The sequence below is a fragment of the Stenella coeruleoalba genome (assembly GCF_951394435.1).
Source record: "Stenella coeruleoalba genome assembly, chromosome: 2".
NCBI classification, from domain to species: Eukaryota; Metazoa; Chordata; class Mammalia; order Artiodactyla; family Delphinidae; genus Stenella; species Stenella coeruleoalba.
Genome location: NC_137147.1, coordinates 10,071,515 through 10,093,420, shown reverse-complemented (window position 1 = coordinate 10,093,420; position 21,906 = coordinate 10,071,515). Strand labels below are relative to the sequence as shown.

General features: G+C 43.5%; 1 protein-coding gene across 3 annotated transcripts; it reads right to left on the bottom strand.

Moving 5' to 3' along the window:
- Positions 1 to 962: 962 nt before the first annotated feature.
- LOC307181828 (interferon alpha-inducible protein 27-like protein 2) lies at positions 963 to 2,961 on the bottom strand. 3 transcript variants are annotated; one of them, XM_079912739.1, is made up of 4 exons: positions 2,790 to 2,961; positions 2,526 to 2,648; positions 1,884 to 2,045; positions 963 to 1,360 (listed from the first exon to the last, which is right to left on the bottom strand). In XM_079912739.1, the coding sequence occupies exons 1-4, from the start codon at positions 2,794 to 2,796 to the stop codon at positions 1,158 to 1,160; spliced, it is 495 nt and encodes a 164-aa protein (XP_079768865.1). In that variant the 5' UTR covers positions 2,797 to 2,961; the 3' UTR covers positions 963 to 1,157. The 3 variants fall into 3 exon arrangements, with proteins under 3 accessions (XP_079768865.1, XP_079768866.1, XP_079768867.1); XM_079912740.1 differs by having other exon boundaries at positions 982 to 1,360; positions 2,619 to 2,648; positions 2,790 to 2,954; XM_079912741.1 differs by lacking the exon at positions 2,526 to 2,648 and having other exon boundaries at positions 982 to 1,360; positions 2,790 to 2,954.
- Positions 2,962 to 21,906: the final 18,945 nt, after the last annotated feature.

Here is a 21,906-nt window from a genome sequence, read left to right as displayed (position 1 = left end):
TCTTCCTCGGGAGCAACCAGAGGGTCCTTGGAGAAAAACCTTAAGGTTGGCCTGAAGCATCCATCCTTGTGACTGTAGCTCCCAGAGTTCCCTGCGCTCATGGTAGCCCATCCTTGCCCTTGAGCGATCAGTTAAGGTTTTTAGCTGAACTTGCACTGCCTGCTCTGGCCGCACCTCCCTCCTGTGCTCTGCCCCAGGTGGCTCAGTGCTCTCCTTGGAGGCACCTGACTTCCCTGAGAATTCAGGCCATCTGGTGGCCCTGCCTCTTCAGCTCTCTTAGGGGTTCAAGGAAAGTTACACTTTTGTAGGTTTTCCGGCTTTTTCTTATTGTCGGGTGGGAGTAACGCTCTCTCCAGCTTCCTGTATCCTAAGCAGCTCTTCCTTCTTGATAGGTCGGCGAGTGGCCCACAGAATGCAGCGCCTGCACGCTGGACGCCTCCTCAAGACTATCTATTGGGGGTGTAAGCAGAAGTGCTAGAACTGATATCTCATCCTTTAGAAAGGCTCCAGAAAATGAGGCCGCTCTGGAAGGAAGTGAGACCTCACTCTGAAGGTGAATGGAGTCTTAGGGGACACCAGGAACGCCTGTCGGCCGCGAAGGAACTGGTGAATGCCAGTTGCCTTTCGATTTTCCAGACACAGCGTAGTGACCATTCCTGATTCCATCTCCTCCTCTCGAGGTGCCCAGAGCCCCACTGTAACACTGGCACACTGTCCTGTCCTTGCCCTGGTGGTCTGCATGTCAGCCTCCCCACAGCACTTTGTATAGGGTCCTGCTCACCTCTGGATGTCTGGTGCCCATTAATGAGCAAGGGCCGAGGGCTCTGGGGTCAGTGGCTCGATATGCATCCTGGCTACCCCTCACCTCTGCCTCCCTAGGAAGCTTTGTCGACCCCATCATTGAGTGAGGGGTAAACTGAGACCCACCGATGGTGCACAAATGGCCCTGGGTTATACAGCCCATCCCCTGTAGGATGGGGACCAACCGGAGCCTCTTGCCAAGTGAGTCTGTGTTCCATCAGCCTGCAACCCCCCTCTGCCCCTCTACCACAAGGCAGGTTGGGAGGATGGGGAGAACTCCAAACTTCCAATTCACAACTCACAACCCCCCAGGGCTGCAAGGAACAAAGACAGGCAGGTGCATCTGCAGATGATCTTTATTTCTCATGCTTCTCGGAACCGAGTGGGAGTTTTGGAGGTTTGACTTGGGGTACGTTTTCTCCTGGCTGGTCCCCTTCAGCTCTGGGCCCACCTGGAGGAGAGGAAGAAGGTGCCGCTTTTGCACCTCCAAGCAAAGCCCCAAAAGCTGATCCGACGGAGCCCAGGAGGATGTTGGATGATGTGGAGAGTCCAGCTGCCCCTGTGGGAGACAGAGGGTGAGCACAGGAAGGGTGCTGGGGCCCCTCAGGAGGCCTGAGGCCCAGAGATCCCACCTGGATGCCTCCCCTGGGTCCTGAATGCCCCAGGGCTCTGCTTTGGACAGAGGGAGGGGGTGAATTCATGGGAAGTGAGAGACAGAGGGAGAGTCAGCCACAGACCCCAAGAGCTACAGGTCCCACTGAGGCCTAGAGAGGGGAGGGGACCTGCTTAGGCCACCCAGGTGTCAGATTTGGGTAGGGCTGGACCCAGAGCCCAGCTATCACATATCCTGGGCTCCTTCCCTCCTTCTCTTTTCCAGAACACCCTCACCGCTCCGCTTCCCTCCTGACCCCAAACCTCACCCAGGACTCAGGGAGGACACTGCGGCAGAGGCAAAGGACCAGGGACATTGATGCCCACGAAACTGGAGGAAGCAGACAGGCCCTCCCTCCGGCTTAGCCGCTGGCCTGAATCCTGTGCTGCTGGGTCACACCCTCCCCGCTTCCTCCCGCCCGGACACTTACCCACGGACTGGAGAGTGGCCACCAGGCTGCCGGCGGCAACTCCGCCCCCATTGGCAATGGCGGCCGCTGACATCATCTTGGCCGCTAAGGAGGAGGCTGCGATTCCTGCCCCGGTGAAGCCCATGGCGCCCAGCACCACGGGCACAGCCCCCACGGCCAGGGCTGTAGGGGGAGAGGAGCTGGGTCGGGGCGTGGGCTCAGGGGAGTGGACTCCCTTAGGAATTCCTTGACAGTTTCTGGGGACTGTCTGCTGGGAGCAGACGGGAGGCAGCCGCTTGGAGAGGGGTCCCAAGGTAAAGAAGATGGGGCTGTGGAGCCAGCTTGGGACAGTAGGTTAGAGTAGGCCCCTGGTTGGGTCTCTAACTTGCTGGGTGACTACGGGGAAGTCACTACCCCACCCTGGGCTTCAGGTTTGTGTCTGTGTAAATGTAGAGGTGAAATAAACCAACAAACCACTGCTGTTTTTAGCAGCAAACCCCGTTTCAAATGAAATCTTCTCTACATGCTCATTACATATAAGGACTAGAGTTGCAGCTACGTCGGGGATCGCGGTGACCTTTTCCGAGCGAGTACGGCTCTCGGCCCCTAAGATTCACCCGCGTGGCTCCCGGAGCGGAGGGGGGCTGACGGACCAGCTCTCACCCGCCCGGCAGCGCCACCTCTCTAAGGACTCCCTCCCACCCTGGGACCCAGGCCAGCTGAAGGCCTGGCGATGTGGGGATCCAGGAAAGTCACCTCCTCCTATCGCAGCAGCAGCTGCCCGTTCTTGAGAGAGAGAGAGAGAGAGAGAGAGAGTTGATTGAGGGAGTGAGGGAAAGAAGCGAGTCCTCTGGCCCTCCGTGGGTTGGGGTCTGGGAGGCCCGCCCCCTGCCCAGGCCACCAGCCTGATGGGGAAGAGAAACTTACTTATCATGGTGACGCCCTCCTCGCAGCAGCTGAGCTCAGGAAATGACTAAGCTCCACGAGATGCTGTTATTTCCTGGAGAACCACTAGGGACGCGACCGGCGTCTCGCAGCATCTCGACCTCAGCAAAACGCAGGAACGCACGTTCTGCGCGCCTGCTCGCCCGCCCCCCATCCCGCTTCCCACCGCTACTCGCCGGTCTTACCCGCCTCCCGCCTTCATCCCCCTAGTCCTTCTCCTCCCGGCGCCGCCTCTGCTGGCTCCCCCCGGGTGGTTCTCTCTTGTTTGGTGGCTCCACCGAAAGGAAAAGAGCCCTAAAGCACCTGAAAGCCGTTGCAAGCGGACCGGGGTTCCAAGTTGTAACATTTTGCCCCCTGATGACAGAAGAGTTGTTCGCCACAAAACAAAACAAAACAAAAAACAGAACGTAAGAAGAAAATTTAATTTCACTTCCGGAGGGAGACAGTCGTAGATTTTGGTGCATTTCCCGGCTATTTCGCTAGGACCGCCCCATCTCCGTCACTCTCTGAATGTGTAACCTCACCTCCAAGTTCCAATCACACTTGCACACTACTTTGTAAATTACTCATTTTATTTAATCGGCCGTTTTTGTTTCCCCAGGCTGTTTAATATCCTTCAACAGAATTTTTTTAAGTTAAATTTATTGAGGTATAATTTACACAGAGAAAAACTCAACTGTTTTTTGGCCGCCCTGCTTTCCCTGGACCAGGGATGGAGCCCATACGCCCTGCAATGGAAGGGTGGAGTCTTAACCATTGGACTGCCACGGAAGTCCCAAAGCTCAACTTTTGAGTGTACTTTTCTATGCGTTTGGACAAACTTTCACAGTCGTGAAACACCGGCTCAGATACACAACGTTTTCATCACCCATCTCCCCCATCCCCCAATTCTCTCATGCTCCTTCCTCATCAACCCCTCCCTGAGCTCCGGCCGTAGCGGCCTATGATCAGTTTTCCGTCCCTAAACATTTGCCTTTTTGTATAATTTCAACACGATTTTTGCTTGTCATCAAACATTCTGTCCTGGGGATAAACTATAGTTCAATGTATCAGTCCGCGCCTCCCCCCACTCCCAGCCTTTTTGTTTTGGCTTGGCAGCGCAGCATGTGGGATCTTAGTTCCCCTACCAGGGATCCAACTGGTGCCCCTGCATTGGAAGTGCCAGGTCTTAACCACTGGACCACCAGGGAGGACTCCCTTTTTAAGGGTTTAAATTCTTATTTTTCCTCTATAAGTTATCCTGGCTTGAAGTGCTTACATCACGGTTCACAAGTATTTTCTGATAATATAGTCCTAGAGGAAGAATTGCTGGGTCAGAAACTGTACAAGTCTTATGCCACTTGATACTTCATTGTTAGGTTGTCCTCCAAAAATATTGCATCAGTTTACACTCCCCCCAAAAGTATGAGAGAGGATCTATTTTTCTCTACTCCTAACCAACAGTTAGCTTTGTCATTAAAATAAAAAAGACCTTTGCTGATGGAAGGTGGAAGATGATGACACTTTAATTTACATTTCTTTTTTACTTCTAATCAGGCTAAACCATTTTTAAGTTACTTAGGCTTATGCAGTCTTATTTTGTGAATTATCTTCTAGTATTCTTGGACCTTTCTTCCGTTGCAGTGTTACTTTTTTTCCTTACAGATATATAGGAATTTATTTATATTTAACTACTTTAATCCTTTCTCATAGACATTGCAAAGTTTTGTTTCCAGTTCATCACTTTTTTTTTTGAGGGGGTAGGGGGACTTTTTTTTAACACAGAAAAGTTTTTAATATTTATGCAAATGTGCCAACATTTTACTTTATTATTTTTTCCTTCGTGTGCCTAAAAAGGCTATTTCTGCTAGCTATCAGATACATCATCACCTGTATTTTGGGTTTTTTTTTTCACTTTTTAAAATTAATTATTTAATCCATGTGGAATCTAGTTTGGTACATATAGGGTACTTTACATATCTATGTATGTCTTAGACAACCAGCTCAGATATAAACACCATTTATTAAATTCCAACACTATTCATTAAATCATCTTCTATTTCCTCTTTGATTTGAAATTCCAACCTTATATTCAATATTCATATACTTGTATATATGCCAGTATACCTGTTTTGGAATATTGTATTCTGTTCCAATGAGCTATCTTTTCTGGCAACAAGATCACACTTTTAATGTTTATAAATTTAATATTAATATTATATATAATATTATATATATTATAACATAATATAATTATATTATGTTATAATATAATATAATAAATAATATAATATAATATATAATAATAATTAATATTTAATATCTGTGTTCATTTTCATTTAGGTTTAAAAAAATCTTCTGGCTCTTCCTTCCTATTAGTTCTTCAGATGAAATTTTTTTTGCTGTTTTGATTGAAATTGAGCTAAATTTTTGAATAAATATTCCGGGAGAAACATTTTTGCAAAAGTGATTTTTTATCAAGGTATATGATAAGTCTTTCTACTTATTCTTTTTCCATATCCTTGTGTAAGGTTTTGTAGTTGTCTTTGTACAAGGATTACATATTTTTAAATAAACTTTATTTTTTAATTTTTTTTTTTTTTTTTTTGCGGTATGCGGGCCTCTCACTGTTGTGGCCCCTCCCGTTGCGGAGCACAGGCTCCGGACGCACAGGCTCAGCGGTCATGGCTCACGGGCCCAGCCACTCCGCCGCATGTGGGATCCTCCCGGACCGGGGCACGAACCCGTGTCCCCTGCATCGGCAGGCGGACTCTCAACCACTGCGCCACCAGGGAAGCCCTAAACTTTATTTTTAAAGAAGATTTTAGATTTAAGGAAAAATTGCAAAGATAGTACAGAGAGTTCAAATATACCCTGCACCCAAGTTCCCCTATTATTAACATCTTATATTATAGGGTACATTTGCTACAATTAATGAACCAATGTTGGCATGTTATTATCAAAGTCATACTTTATTCAGATTTCCTTATTTTTAACCTAATGTCCTTCTGTTCCAGGATCCTATCCGGGATAACACATGACATTTAGTCTTCATGTCTACTTAGGTTCTTCTTGGCTGTGACAATTTCTCATGCTTTCCTTTGTTTTGATGACCTTAATAATTTTGAGGAGTACTGGTCAGGTATCTTGGAGAATGTTACCTCACTGGGATTTGTCTGAATTTTCCCTCTCATGATTAGTTGAGTTATGAGTTTTGGGGAGGAAGGTCACAGAGGTAAATTGCGATTCTCATCGCAGCATATCAAAGGTACATGCTTGACTTATAACTGTTGATGTTGATGGGAGACATTTTCACATATTGAGGTATGGGGAAGTCATTTTGGCTTATATGTGATTTGGCTTGAACTTTATGATGATAACTAGGACGGCCTGTCAAATATCCATTGTACATCTGCCTTAACCACCACAACAAAAAGAATGCAGTTATACCCGATTGTTTAGAATGTCCACCTTGAAGATATGGATGGATGCCTACCCCCTTCCCGTGACATCAATGCTAGTACTCCTTTGAAGATGAGATTCCCCCAACTAGACACCAAGGTCATGTGCACGTGCTAGACTGTCTCTTTTGAAACCTTGACGGAATGCACCCCTGTCATGTTTCATGTTCGGTCTTTGTTCTGACAAGATGTTGAACTGTGGTTCAGGCATCCAACATGGATCCGGCTGGCCATTGTGGATGTGGTTCCAGACACATTCCTGCATCACTGAGAACTTGAATTTTCTGAAGTGTATCCAACTCAAGGACACCACTAGTCATTCTCAAAACAGTATCTGCTAACAGCTAACAGCTGCCACCTTGTGGTCTCAAGGTCTCTCCTGGTAACTATGCAATTGGTTGGACCCCAACCAATTCTTGCTTAAGAAACACCCTTACTTCTTGCCAGTTCCAATCATAATTCTTTCTTTTTTTAACATCTTTATTGGAGTATAATTGCTTTACAATGGTGTGTTAGTTTCTGCTTTATAACAAAGTGAATCAGCCATATATATACATATGTTCTCATATCTCCTCCCTCCTGTGTCCCCCTCCCTCCCACCCTCCCTATCCCACCCTTCTAGGTGGTCACAAAGCACCGAGCTGATCTCCCTGTGCTATGCGGCTGCTTCCCACTAGCTATCTATTTTATGTTTGGTAGTGTATATATGTCCATGTCACTCTCTCACTTTGTCCCAACTTACCCTTCCTCCTCCCCATATCCTCAAGTCCATTCTCTAGTAGGTCTGTGTCTTTATTCCCGTCTTGCCCCTAGGTTCTTCATGACCATTTTTTTTTTTTAGATTCCATATATATGTGTTAGCATACGGTATTTGTCTTTCTCTTTCTGACTTACTTCACTCTGTATGACAGACTCTAGGTCCATCCCAATCCTAATTCTCGACAAACAGCTTACGTCACGTCGTGCTTTTTGCCTAGATAGGCCTCCCCCATTTTGTAGTCCGGCAGAACACAACTCAAGTGCTTCTTGAATCTGTATTTCCCGCACTATAGTCCTTCGTTTGGCTTGAATAGAACTCTTTTCTGTTCCTACTATAGACTGCTTCTTGATTATTTCCACTGACAATGTTGAGTTTGATCACCTGGCTGAGGTAGTGTTTGTCAGGTGTCTCCGCCACAAAGCTACTTTCCCCCATTCCTTTCCAAACCATCCTCTAAGGAAGGAAATCACTGCAGCCGACATCTCAGGAATGGGAGTTGACGCCTCACCTCTTTGAGGATGGCATATCTTCATGAATTATTTGGAATTATGCCCAGGAGATTTGGCTCTTCTCCCCTACTTATTAATTTCATCATTTGTTTATATCAGTATGGACTCATTAATATTTATTTTATACTTTGGTGCATAATCCAATACTACCTTAATTATTTGGTTGCTCAAGTTTTTCCAGCTTTGGCCACTGGGTGTCTCTCAGTTGACTTCTGTGTCTCTTTGACATGCCCTCACCATTGTGTGTGTGTGTGTGTGTGTGTGTGTGTGTGTGTGTGTGTAGCACTTCATTACTTTCTGCCACTATAAGATGCTCCAGGAAATATTTTGCATAGTCCTTGGCCCAGTCCTAGAACTGGAGCCCTGGTTTCTTTCATTGGAGCATGGTATTAGACAGCAACTTCTGCAAGCTAGGTGTGCTCATTGCTGCTGGGGTATCATTGCCTCTACGTCCTCTCAGCTGCAGGTCAAAGAAATATAGGTATGTATACTAACCCATATATGTACACACATCCGTAAATATTTCTATGTGTACTGATGTTGAGTCAGACATGAGTTCACACTGATATCTCCAAGTCTAATCCATCACTTCATGGGTCATTCTAACCTCTCTTCCTTTATCTTAATTCCCACTCCAATGGGGAAAAACATTGCTCTCTCCACCTGTCATCCACTTACTTAATTGTTCAGTTCCAGTGTATAGCATAGCAGTATCAGAATCGTTAAACCAGTGCTATGTATTTTTTGTAAACATTTAAAAATACTTTGTAATGATCTCTACTGTCCTGAAATGGAATTCATAGGTAACATCATCTAGCTACACACAATACATTGCCAAAAAAGTAATAGGAAAGAGAAGTAAAAGGAATCTATTTATAATTAAAAAGTGTATATTTCAATATGTATGTGACCAAGCACAATTATACCAGAAGATAAAATGAATCAGTTGTTTGCATCCATTTAAGTTTAGATTTAGGTTAATATAATTAATCAACTAAAAATTATTAACACTTTTTTTATAGCTGATACTTTGAAGCAAGGGCTTAAGACATATACCTATACATTCATAGATCCATATCTAATCACCATGCATGTGACAGCTGCACATACAGACTGATTCAAGTACCATGTCAAGAAGTGACATTGCTACTATGATACAACTTTTTGAAGTGGTTAATAACTCTCGGTAAAGTCCAGAACAAATCAAAGTACAATGTCTCCCCGATTTGCAAGATAATTGCAATTCCTAGAAAATTCAATCTGTATTAAAATTATGCAAAAAATACTTGCAGGTAAAACATGGTGAAGTTCTAGGCTTAGATACTTACGAGTTTTTTGCTTATGTGAAGGGACCTTTGAAATTTTTAAAGGATAACTTTTAGTTGTGCATTTCCGTCCTGTGTATTTCAGATGTCAGGCATCCTTGGTCCGGGTAGGCTAAATACTAGAACATCCCTCCATCACTGTGACTATTAAAAACATGCCAGCAATTTTCCAAAATGTCCCCTAGGCGGCAGTACCATCCCAGTTAAAAACTAACATCTTAGGCAGTAGCTTAAAAAACCTGGAATGTTTATAACTATTTAAAGAGAAAATAAAATAAATACAACCAATGTTATTCATATTTTGGGCATTCATTTTAAGAATAATTAGTGCATATTGAACATTTAACTTGTGCATAAGAATTTGGTATATGTGCCATTTTAGAGTTATGATCCCAAGTTTTTTTTTTTTTTTTTTTTTTGCAGTACGTGGGCTTCTCACTGTTGTGGCCTCTCCCGCTGCGGAGCACAGGCTCCGGACGCGCAGGCTCAGCAGCCATGGCTCACGAGCCCAGCCGCTCGGTGGCATGTGGGATCTTCCCGGACCGGGGCACGAACCCGTGTCCCCTGCATCGGCAGGCGGACTCTCAACCACTGCGCCACCAGGGAAGCCCATGATCCCAATTTTAATGGTGTGCTTCAGCAAGAGATTTAATCTTGTGATTATAACGATGAAAATTATTCTATTTTAAACCAATTTTATAAGGAAAACTTAAAGTTCAAAATTGTAAAAATTTATTTTATTAAATTTATAAGATTCACCAAAGTTCATGGGATAGCTATGCTTGTTAGAGACAAATGCAGTGTTTAAAAAGAAAATTGATTACATAATATACACAAACTTAGAAAGAAACTTGGTTATGTTAGTATATAGGCAACATAAAATATTTAGGGGAATTTGATCAATAAGTTGTAAAGGTCCTCTTAGATTCATAAACAGAATATTAAGGTTTTAATTAACCTTAAAAACAGGAATATTCGCTTTTAATTTTGTTATTTTAATAAATTCAATATTAATTAAAAAACCCAAGCCACAAATAGTCTTACTGTTTACAAAAGCTGCTTTCAAGGATAACCTAAAACTCAAATGTATACCAGTCACCCTCTTAGTCTCCTTTGAGTAGTGCCAACTGGGTCTTCTCTGAGTTCCTGGAATTTGCAAATAAAGACTGTAGTTTAAAAAGACTATAGTTTAACCAAATGCTGGAGAGGGTGTGGAGAAAAGGGAACCCTCTTGCACTGTTGGTGGGAATGTAAATTGATACAGCCACTATGGAGAACAGTATGGAGGTTCCTTAAAAAACTAAAAATAGAATTACCATATGATCCAGCGATCCCACTACTGGGCATATACCCTGAGAAAACCATAATTCAAAAAGACACATGGACCCCATTGTTCATTGCAGCACTATTTACAATAGCCAGGACATGGAAGCAACCTAAATGCCCATCGACAGATGAATGGATAAAGAAGATGTGGTACATATATACAATGGGATATTACTCAGACATAAAAAGGAACGAAATTGAGTCATTTGTAGGGATGTGGATGGATCTAGAGACTGTCATACAGAGTGAAGGAAGTCAGAAAGAGAAAAACAAATATCGTATATTAACGCATATATGTGGAACCTAGAAAAATGGTACAGATGAACCAGTTTTCAGGGCAGAAATGGAGACACAGATATAGAGGACAAACGTATGGACACCAAGGCAGGAAAAACACAGGGGGGTGGGGGTGGAGGTGGGATGAATTGGGGGATTGGGATTGACATGTATACACTGATGTGTATAAAATGGATGACTAATAAGGACCTGCTGTATAAAAAAATAAATTAAATAAAATTGAAAAAAAAAAAGACTATAGTTTAAACCAAACACTAAAAGCACTTAACCATATAGGATAGGTTATTAATTTGAATACATTAAAATTAAAAGTCTTTATTCAACAAAAGGCACCACTGGAAGAATAAGAAGTCAAGTCACACAGTGGGAGAAAATATTTGCCACACATATAACAAATAACTGATATCCAGAATAGATAAGTGACACCTACAAACCAATAAAAAGGCAGACAATCAAATAGAAACACATGCAAGATGCTTCAAAAGAATCCACAAAATGAGGCTGTTCAAATAAGCAAATATGTGAGAAGACGTGCAGCATCATCCCAAATCCAGGAAATACAAATTACAACCACAATAAAAGGAGTTCTGTTTCTGGCTAAGATGTAGGATGTGAAAAGCCTTTGCTAGTGCTGAAAAACAAGAAGTCAATGGATAAACAGCAACAACAACAACTATATATATATATATATTTTTTTAAGTAGGTGTTCACAAATATTCTTTAATGGGCCAGAGAGAATATACTTTAGGTTATACACGGTCTCTGTTGCATATTCTTCTTCTTTTCTTTTTTTTGTTTTTTTGTGGTACGCGGGCCTCTCACTGTTGTGGCCTCTCCCGTTGCAGAGCACAGGCTCTGGATGTGCAGGCTCAGCGACCATGGCTCACGGGCCCAGCCGCTCCGCGGCATGTGGGATCTTCCCGGACCGGGGCACGAACCCGTGTCCTCTGCATCGGCAGGCGGACTCTCAACCACTGCGCCACCAGGGAAGCCCCATATTCTTCTTCTTCTTTAAGACAATACTTTAAAAATATAAAAGCCATTTATATCTCATGATCTGTACAAAAACAGGTTGTGAGCTGGATTTGGACTGTTAACCAACCCCTGCTTTAAAGTCATCAAAGAGCTGTGGACAAAGATATCTAAAATAAATTTTTAGTTTCTGGAAAAAACCCTAGACACAATACAGAGGCTTAGCTAAAAATTAATTGAATAACAAAATGACATCCTAAGTAATACTTAATTTATCCAAAGTAAGCCAGAGAAGGATGAGTGAAGGGAAAAGGAATATATGGGACAAATGGAAAACTAAATCAAGGTGGTAGTCTTAAACCCAACCATACTGATAATTATTTAAATATCAATGAAATAAATACTTCATGTAAAAAAACAGAGATTGTCAGACTATATAAAAAGGCATATAGAATATTCACCAAGATAGACCATATACTGGGCCATAAAGCAAATATTAATAAATTTCAAAAGACTGAAAACCTACTGGGACTTCCCTGGTGGTGCAGTGTTTAAGACTCTGAGCTCCCAATGCAGGGGGCCCAGTTTCTATCCCTCGTCAGGGAACTAGATCCCACATGCATGCTGCAACTAAGAGTTCACATGTCACAACTAAGGAGCCCATGTGCTGCAACTAAGGAGCCCACGTCTTGCAACCAAGGAGCCCGCCTGCCGCAACTAAGACCCAGTGCAACCAAATAAATAAATGAATAAAATAAATATGAAAACCTTCAGAGCACATTATCTGACCATGAAGGTGTTAAATTATTAATGAATAACAATAAGATATCTAGAAATTTCTCAAATATATGGGAAAAGAGCAACACAATTCTAAGTAATCTATGGAACAGATTTAAAAAATCACAAATAAAATTAGAAAATATTTTGAATTGAATGAAGATAAAACACTAAAATGTGTGGGATGCAACTGATTAGTACATAGAAATATTTTTTGTACAGCTTTAAATGTTCATATTAGAAAAAAAAGATTTAAAATAACAGCAAATTAAATCCAGAGTAAGTGGAAGGAAAGAAATATAGCAGAAACCGATGAAATAGAAAACAAACAGTGGGAAAAAAATGCACAAACCCAACTTTTTTTTAGTAAAACATTTTTTAAAACTCTATCTAGCGTTTTCCTTGATCAAGAAAAAAAGGAGAGGAAACAAAAACTGCGATCATCAAGAATGAAAGAATAGTTATCACGACATTAAAAGGATAAGAAGGAAATACTAAAACCAACTTTATGCCTATAAATCTGACAATATAAATAAGACGGACACATTCCCGGAGAAATTAACAAGCGGACCCAAGAAGAGATAGAAAACCTGAAAAACTCTATACAGTAAATTAATTTAATTCATAACTGAAATTATTCCCACAAAGAAAACTCCCAGCCCAGATAGCTTCACTGATGAAGTCTATCAGATGTTTAAAGGAAGAAAAGCTACCAGTTTTGCACAAACACTTTCAGAAAATGGAAAAGAGAATATTTCTAACTCACTTCCTGAGATCAGTATAGCCTCAATATCAAAATCTAACAAAAGCATTTCAGAAATAGAAAACTACAGACCAATATTTCTTAAAAATTAGATGAAAATACCCTGAACAAAATATTAGCAAATGAAATCTACCAATATATAAGAGAGACTGTATCATGACCTAGTGAGGTTTATCCCGGCAAATAAGGTTAGTTCAACATTTGAAAATTAATCAAGGAATTTACCACATATACAGAATAAAGGAAAAAAAATAATCATACTCATCTCAATAGGTGCTTTGATTAAAAATTCTAAGCAATTTAGAAATAAAAAGAAACTTTTGCAATCTTACAAACGTTTTCTATGAAAAAATCAGCAACAAATATCATTCTTAATGCTGCTGTACTGGGTGCATTCCCCTTCTCATTGGGAGGAGGAAAGGATGTCCACTTTCACCACTTCTATTCAGTATTGCCCTTGGACGTCCTAGCCAGTGCAATGAAGAAAAGGGGGAGTGGGGAGAAAGGCATGAAGATTGAAAAGGAAGAAGTAAACCTTTTTCATGCAGAACATGATTGTTTATGTAGCAAGTCCTAAGAAATCCGCACACACAAAAAACGCTAGAACTAACAAGTGAACTTAAAATATTGCAAAAATCAATTGTATTTATAAATACTAAAAAGAAAAGTAAAAATGACACTTCAGTAGCATCAAAGGATCTTCAAAATGACACAATAGCGTCAAAATTGTAAAACAGTTAGGGATATATTAACAAAATATGTGCAAGACATGTACATTGAAACTAGAAAATATTGCTGAGAGAAATGAAAGGGGACCTAAAAAATGGAAAGATAAACCATATTCATGGGTTGGAAGACTGAATTTTAAGTTGTCAATACTCTACAAATTGACCTATAGATTCAATGCAATCCCTTAATTCCTCTCCCAGGTATTTACTCAAGAGAAATTGAAGACAAACGAAGCCCACACTTGTAGACTTGTATACAATATCCAAAACAGCTTTATTTAGAATAGCCCCATGTGAAAAGAACCCAAAGCGTACAGTAACAAGTGAATTATACAAGCAGTCCATGGTCATTAGAACTTTTAGAATGTAATGGTATACAAAGTGGAAAAAAATGAAAGGTCTCCAGTTTCCTACTACTAACCCCTGTTGATGTTTTTGGGTGTGGAGCTTTGCCCCCATTTTGCCTGCCTGTCATTTTGTCCTTAGGGCTTCCTCTAACTGAGGCTTCCTCCCACTGCTCTTCTGAAAATTCTATTGGGTTTGAGCCAATCATCCAAGTCATATTAAAGTGAGTGAATTTGCCTGGGATGTGTCATGCTTCAGAAGATGTGGCAGCGCCAGGTGGCAGGTCAAGATTTCTGAGATCCTGGATCCTACCCTCTCACAGTCTCTGCCAGCCTTGCAGACTGACTACCAACAGCTAACCTAGTTGGGCCTACTGCAGTGGAGATCTGAGGACCAGTCTTTGGGAGAATTAGATTCCTGACTTGGCGCGCCCTCTTGTGGCGGTACCTCAAACCGAAGCACAGTTGCAGGTGGGCTGGGTACCACACGTGCAGCACCCAACTGGGTTGAGACGGAGATTTGTTTTGAGGGCTGGAGAAAACTTGTCATGAATCTCAGACTGAAAAAGCTGCAAGGCTAATTCCCTTTCTTGGAGCAAACTTTTGTATGGGGTGAGGAGAGATCTCTCAATGGAAGAGGTTTTCCAGTACCTTCTTTTTTGGACATCTCCCCAACTCTCACCCATGCCATTAAATGTTGTTTCTTCCCCGTTCACAGGGTGGGCTCCCAGAGTCCATGCTCGTGAACATGACCTCACTTCCCAGACCACATTGATAAGACCAGGGCTGGTCACTTGGCAAAGCTGGACCAACTGGGGATCTTTCCCTGGAAATTTGGAAAGAAAGTGATACAGAGACACTAACTGAGTAGCTGGGTCTATAATAAAGGACATGGGAGTCATGGGGTAGCTGCTCAAAGAGTTGTTCTTTGCTATCTCCATGTGGGCTGAGTAGGAGAGAAAGCGGATCCACTGGTAAGGAGAAATGGAGCAAATGTACAGAAAGAAGCCAGAGTGAGGACGGAGAGGGCCCTCCCTGTGTTCTCAACTCTAGACCCCACTGAGGTCTGGCTGCATCCAGCTTTTGGGTTCTGAGATGCTCCTAGGCCTTATTATTTATGGTCTCAGGTCTTAAGCTACTTAAAGTCCCACCACATCCACCTTGGTGCTGGCTTGTAGTGCTACTCATTTATTCACTTATCCGTTTATTCATTCAGCAAATAATTATAGACCATTTGTATGTATCAGATATCGCTACAGAATCTGGGGAAAGAGCCATGAACAAAAAGAAAAACGTGCTCTCAACTCCCTCATAGCGAGGACAGTAAGTGCAAAGGTCCTGAGGTAGGAGGTGTTTGAAGAACAGTAGGGACGCACGTATGATGAGAGGAGCGAGTGAGGGCTGAGATGAGGTCAGAGTCGCGGAGGGAGCGTGGGGTGAGGGAGACTGCGTGTATATGTGTGGAGGTGGCACAGGGCCTTTGGGGCATTTGAAAGGACTTTGACTCTTGCTCTGAGTTACATAGGAAACAACTGGAGGGGTTTAAGTACGTGTTATGATCCTACTACCTTTTTAAAGGTAATATGTAATCAGACATTAGTGTTCATTTCAGAGCCTGGGGAGATCCATTCCAGACTCTGAAATTGCAAAAGCATCGTAGGGTGTGGGTGGGTGGCCAACACCTCCTGGAGGGCACAGGTCTGGGTCCTTGGCAGCAACTGGGATGTATTTGTAGGAAGAATGGGGGCTCAGACAGGCTGGGCTTGGGTACCAGCCATTTGGCATCTTCAGGTATTTGCCCATTTGATTCGTTCTCTTTTAGGAGTTTCCATCTCTCTTCTCCCATGAGACTGAGAACTGAAATGTGGGCCGTGTCTGGTCTCCTCTTGCTTGGGAGGAGGGACCACTCACTCTGCCCAGATCTCCCTCAGTAGACAAGGGGGACTGTGCGGCTGAGGGGGAAGGGGAGGCCTGCAGTAGGCAAGACGCATCATGGACCCTCCCAGGTCTTTGCATCTTATTTTATTTTTATTATTATTTTTTGGGCCACACCATGAGTCATGCGGGATCTTAGCTCCCCTGACCAGGGATCGAACCTGCGCCCCCTGCAGTGGAAGCATGGAGTCTATTTTTTTCTTTTGACATGATATTCTTCTTTATTTACTTAGGTCTTCTTTAACCCATCTCATTAATGCTTTGTAGTTTTCAGTGTCTTTCACATATTTTATTAGATTTATTTCTAGAGATTTAATTTTTTCATATTATTATAAATAGTATTGTTTTTCAAATTTTATTTTTCAATTGGTTGTTGCTAGAATGCATAAATACAATTTACTTCGATGTATTGCCCTCATAATCCAGCAACCCTGATCAACTTACATATTCATTTTAATTGTTTGTAGATTCTTTGAGGGGTTTTTTGGTGTATAATCATTTTAAATTTTATTTCTGCTACCATCAGTTGTATCTTCTTTTTTTTTAACATCTTTATTGGAGTATAATTGCTTTACAATGGTGTGTCAGTTTCTGCTTTATAACAAAGTGAATCAGTTATACATATACATATGTTCCCATATCTCTTCCCTCTTGCGTCTCCCTCCCTCCCACCCTCCCTATCCCACCCCTCTAGGTGGTCACAAAGCACCGAGCTGATATCCCTGTGCTATGCAGCTGCTTCTCACTAGCTATCTGTTTTACGTTTGGTAGTGTATATATGTCCATGCCACTCTCTCGCTTTGTCACAGCTTACCCTTCCCCCTCCCCATATCCTCAAGTCCATTCTCTAGTAGGTCTGTGTCTTTATTCCCGTCTTGCCCCTAGGTTCTTCATGATTTTTTTTCCCTTAAATTCCATATATATGTGTTAGCATACGGTATTTGTCTTTCTCTTTCTAACTTACTTCACTCTGTATGACAGACTCTAGGTCCATCCACCTCACTACAAATAACTCAATTTCGTTTCTTTTTATGGCTGAGTAATATTCCATTGTATATATGTGCCACATCTTCTTTATCCATTCATCCGATGATGGACACTTAGGTTGCCATGGAGTCTTAACCGCTGGGCGGCCAGGGAAGTTCCAGTCTTTGCATTTTAAACAATTTGGAATCTTTCTCGAATTCACAATATAAATCCTCTCTCCTATTTCACTGACACACAGGGTTCTCCCAGTGCATCTTTCTTTGTCCCACTTTTGATAGACACGTGTACTGAGAAAGTGTCTTAATACAAGAAAAACTATAGTCCAAATGCCATAATAAATGGCAACAGAGGCTGGAGAGGACTGGGCAACTCAGAGAATTGCCGTCCTGTGCAAAGGAGGGGTCAGATCTGAGATGCTACCCTGTGGGATGGGGGGTCCAATAAGGCCAGACCTTTTGAATTTTGAAGACAAGTGAAGTCTCCGGACAGTCTTCCATTAAGACAGCATCAGCATCTAGAACAACTACCGCGTCCTGGCCATCCCAGCCTTGGGTAGATCCAGCCCACAGGCCACCAGACCTGGGCCCCAGGCCTCTGGAGAAGGGCTTTCCTCCCCCAGCATTAGTCTTTCCCTTTGATGCTCAGTGGGGCCAGGCCTGCGTCCCCCACTGGAATGACCCACCTCCAACTCTTCTGCATGGGAGGATGCTAACTTATTTTAGGGTTGCCTTGGTCTGTTCCTTGCCATCCTAGAGAATTAGGCAGAGTGCCTGCCGGTCTGTGGGATAAACTCTCATGGCCCTAAAGTGGGGTTAATGGAGCCTGTATCAATGTGGGGTTTATTTATTCACTCAGCAAATATTTATTTACATTTCCTACATGTCAAACATTGTTTATCCCCAAAGTGGAGTTAGTGGAGCCTCTATCAACAGCCTTTTCCTGAAGAGCAGGTGCAATGCCATGCAGGTGGTCCTGAATATCCAGTAATGTCCCATTTTCCCACTTTCTCCATCTATTAAAGATGCTGTCACTGGAAAATTAATCCCAAGCCACGAGTCCTCGTTTGCACAACATTGGGACAACTCTCCTTCAAGTGTTTGTAATCTCGCTACATAACCACTTACCGCGATGCTTTAAAAGTCTCGAGGCTTCGTGTCTAGCACTTGCACAGTGAGACCACCCTCCCTGGGAAAAATGACGAAACTCCTTTTTCCCAGTTCTGCCAAGTGATCTTTACATGCATCTGAAACTAGCTTTGATTGAAGGAGTCCCATGGTGCTCTGTTGTACAAAGTAAACGAGAAGCCACCCCTTAGGATGAGACACTTTATTCATCTTACCAAAGTGACATTGATTTATAATATTATATAAGTTTCATGTGAACAACATTGTGTTTCTACTTCTATATACCTTACAGCGTGCTCACTACCCAAATTCATTTTCCATCCAACACCATCCAGCTAATCCCTTTTCCCATTTCACTCTCCCCTCCTTCTCCTCTGGTAACCACTCCTCTGGTCTCTGTATCTTTGTACCTGTTTATGTTTGATTTCGTTTGTTCACCTCGTTTGTTGGTTGGTTGCTTTTTTATAGTCCACGTATGAGTGAACTCATACGGTATTTGTCTTTCTCTGTCTGACTTATTTCATTTAGCATAATGCCCTCAGGGTCCATCCACATTGCTGCAAATGGCAAGACTTCATTCATTTTTATGGCCGAGTAGTATTCTGTTGTGTATACACACCACGTCTTCTCTATCCATTCATCCCTTAATGGGCACCTAGGTTGTTTCCATATCTTTGCTATTGGATATAATGCTGCAATGAACATAGGAGTACATATATCTCTTCAAATTAGAATTTTCATATTTGGATGAATACCCAGAATTGGGATAGCTGAATCATATGGTTCTAGTCTCAATTTTTGAAGAATTTTCACACTTTTCCACAATGGCTGCACGAATTATTCCCATCAACAGTGTATGAGGGTTCCCTTTTCTCCACATCCTCACCAACGTTTGTTATTTCTTGTCTTTTTTTAAAAATTAATTTATTTATGGCTGTGCTGGGTCTTCATTACTGTGCGTGGGCTTGCTCTAGTTGCGGTGAGCGGGGACTGCTCTTCATTGCAGTGCACGGCCTTCTCATTGCAGTGGCTTCTCTTTTTTGCAGAGCACAGGCTCCAGGCGCACAGGCTTCAGTAGTTGTAGCACACGGGCTCAGTAGTTGTGGCGCACGGGCTTAGTTGCTCTGTGGTATGTGGGATCTTCCCAGACCAGGCCTGAAACCAGTGTCTCCTGCATTGGCAAGCGGTTTCTTAACCACTGCGCCACCAGGGAAGCCCCTTTCTTGTCTTTTGGATAATAGCCGTTCTGACGGGCATGAGGTGGTATCAGGATGAGACACTTTACACTTGCTCATGTATGAAGGGACTATTTTCTGAGGGATATATTTTTGGGGGAACTCTTCCCTCAGTAGATGATTCTGTGCTGTGAATCAGGGTGACGGGGTATATTAGCTTCTGAGGGCTTCCATAACAAATTGCAGAAATCGCATGGCTTTAAAAAGAGATTTATTCTCTTACAGTCTCTGAGACCAAAAGTCTGAAATCAAGGCGTTGGCAGGCTCCAGGGGAGAATCTTCTTTGCCTCTTCCAGATTCTGGAGGCTCTAGGTTTGGCTTGTGGCTTCAACACTCTGATCTCTGGCTTTGTCTTTACATGGTCTTCTCCTCTTCTGTCTCTTTTTCTTTTTTTAATTTTTATTTATTTATATTTTTGGTTGTGCCTGAGGGATGCGGGATCTTAGTTCCCAGACCAGGGATTGAACCTGGGCCCCCTGCAATGGAAGTGCAGAGTTTTAGTCTCCTGTCTCTTTTAAAACGATGGGTTGTTATTGGAGTTCGTGGATAACCTAGGATGATCTCATCTTGAGATCCTTAACTCAAACATATCTGCAAAGACCTTTTTACTAAATATGGTCACATTTGCAGATTCCAGGTATTAGGACATGGACATATCTTTTGGGGGCCATCATCCAACCCACTCTAGTAGGCAAGTACCCCAAACCTGCAAGGTCCCCTAAATGCAACCCCTGGGTGCCCCTGTGTGATGGTTAACTTTATGTGTCAACTTGACCGGGCTAAAGGATGCCCAGATAGCTGGTGAAATACTTTCTGGAGGTGTCTGTGAAGGTGTCTCTGGGAGAGATGAGCATTTGAATTGGTAGACAGAGTAAAGAACCTTTACCAATGCGTGTGGGCATCACCTAATCTGCTGGGTGCTTGAATAGAACAAAAAGGCTGGGGAAGGGCATATTCAGTCTTTCTGCTTGAGCTCAGACAGCCATCTTCTCCTGTCCCTGACATTGGCATTCCTGGTTCTCAGGCTTCAGACTCGGAAGTGATACCCCCAGCTCTCCTGGGTCTCCAGCTTACAGATGGCAGACCCTGGAGCTTCTTGGCCTCTAAAGTCATGTAAGCCAATTCCTATAATAAATCTATATCTATATCTATCTGCCTATCTATCGATCTATGTACCTATCTATCCAATTGGTTCTGTTTCTCTGGAGAATCCTGACTCATACACCCTCTCTACCCATCTGACTCCTTCCCGCTCTCAAGTCCTGCCTCCTGAAACCTGGCACCTGCCTTGTCCCTGCCCTGCCCCCACCCACAGGAAACAAGCTCAATTCTGGGTCTCCCTTGCCTGCCTCGGCCCAAGGCTAACACTCTGACCAGCCCTGTCCTGCCTTCCAAAGCTGGGCTCGAGTCTCAGTAAGATGTAACTTCTCATTTCCCATCTTCTCTCACCTCAATGCAGATGTGGGCCTTGTTGATCCTAGGTCCTGGGTGTTCCTAGCTCTGCCATTGCTTTCCTGCCCCCCTGTGAACTCCACTCCTGGTCTTAGGTTCCCAGGATTACGTGCAGCTGGTACAACCGGGCTCTGTGGTACCAAGGTGTATGATCACTATGTGCGCCTGTAGCTGAGAACACCCGACAGCCCAAGTCCATCTTCAGAATAAGCTGACACAGTGTAAGGAGCTCTGACCTTCCCCCTCTTTCCTGCTCTCCTTGTCTCCCTCCTGATTTCTTTTCCTCCCGTTTTATTTTTCCAGTTTCATCACATGGTGTATTGGTTTCCTACAGCCACAAGAATGCCACGTAATAAGCCATCCCCAAATGCAGTGGCTTAAAACAACAATCTTTTTTCCCCTTTGGCCCTGCAGGCGGCATGGGGCAGTTGTTCGTCTGCGCTGCGCTTGGCTGGTTGACTCTGCTTCAAGCTGCGGCATCCGCAGTACCTTTGATTTTCCCTGATGGTCTGTGGGCAGTTGGGGCGGCTCTGGTCCAAGTGGGTTCATTCTGGAGTCCAGCCTGGTGGGACAGCGGCTGCCCAAGGGAAGTTTTTATATGGCGATGGCAGAAACATATGAAGCTTCTTTTTTTTTTAATTAATTAATTTTTGGCTGCATTGGGTCTTCGTTGCTGCGCGTGGGCTTTCTCTAGCTGTGCCGAGCGGGGGCTACTCTTCGTTGCGGTGCACGGGCTTCTCATTGCGGTGGCTTCTCTTCATTGCGGAGCACGGGCTCTAGGCACGCGGGCTTCAGTAGTTGCAGCATGCGGGCTCAGTAGTTGTGGCTTGCGGGCTCTAGAGCGCAGGCTCAGGGGTTGTGGCGCACGGGCTTAGTTGCTCTGTGGCGTGTGGCCCCGGACCAGGGCTCAAACCCATGTCCCCTGCATTGGCAGGCAGATTCTCAACCACTGCGCCACCGGGGAAGACCCCATATGAAGTTTCTTAAGGCCTAGGCTTGGAACTGACATGCTGTCACTTCTATTCCATTCCATTGGCCAAAGCAAGTCACACAGGCCCAAAATCCGGGACTGTGGAACTACCCTGTCCAAAATGAGGCCATGGCGAGGGTGTGGATATAGGGAGG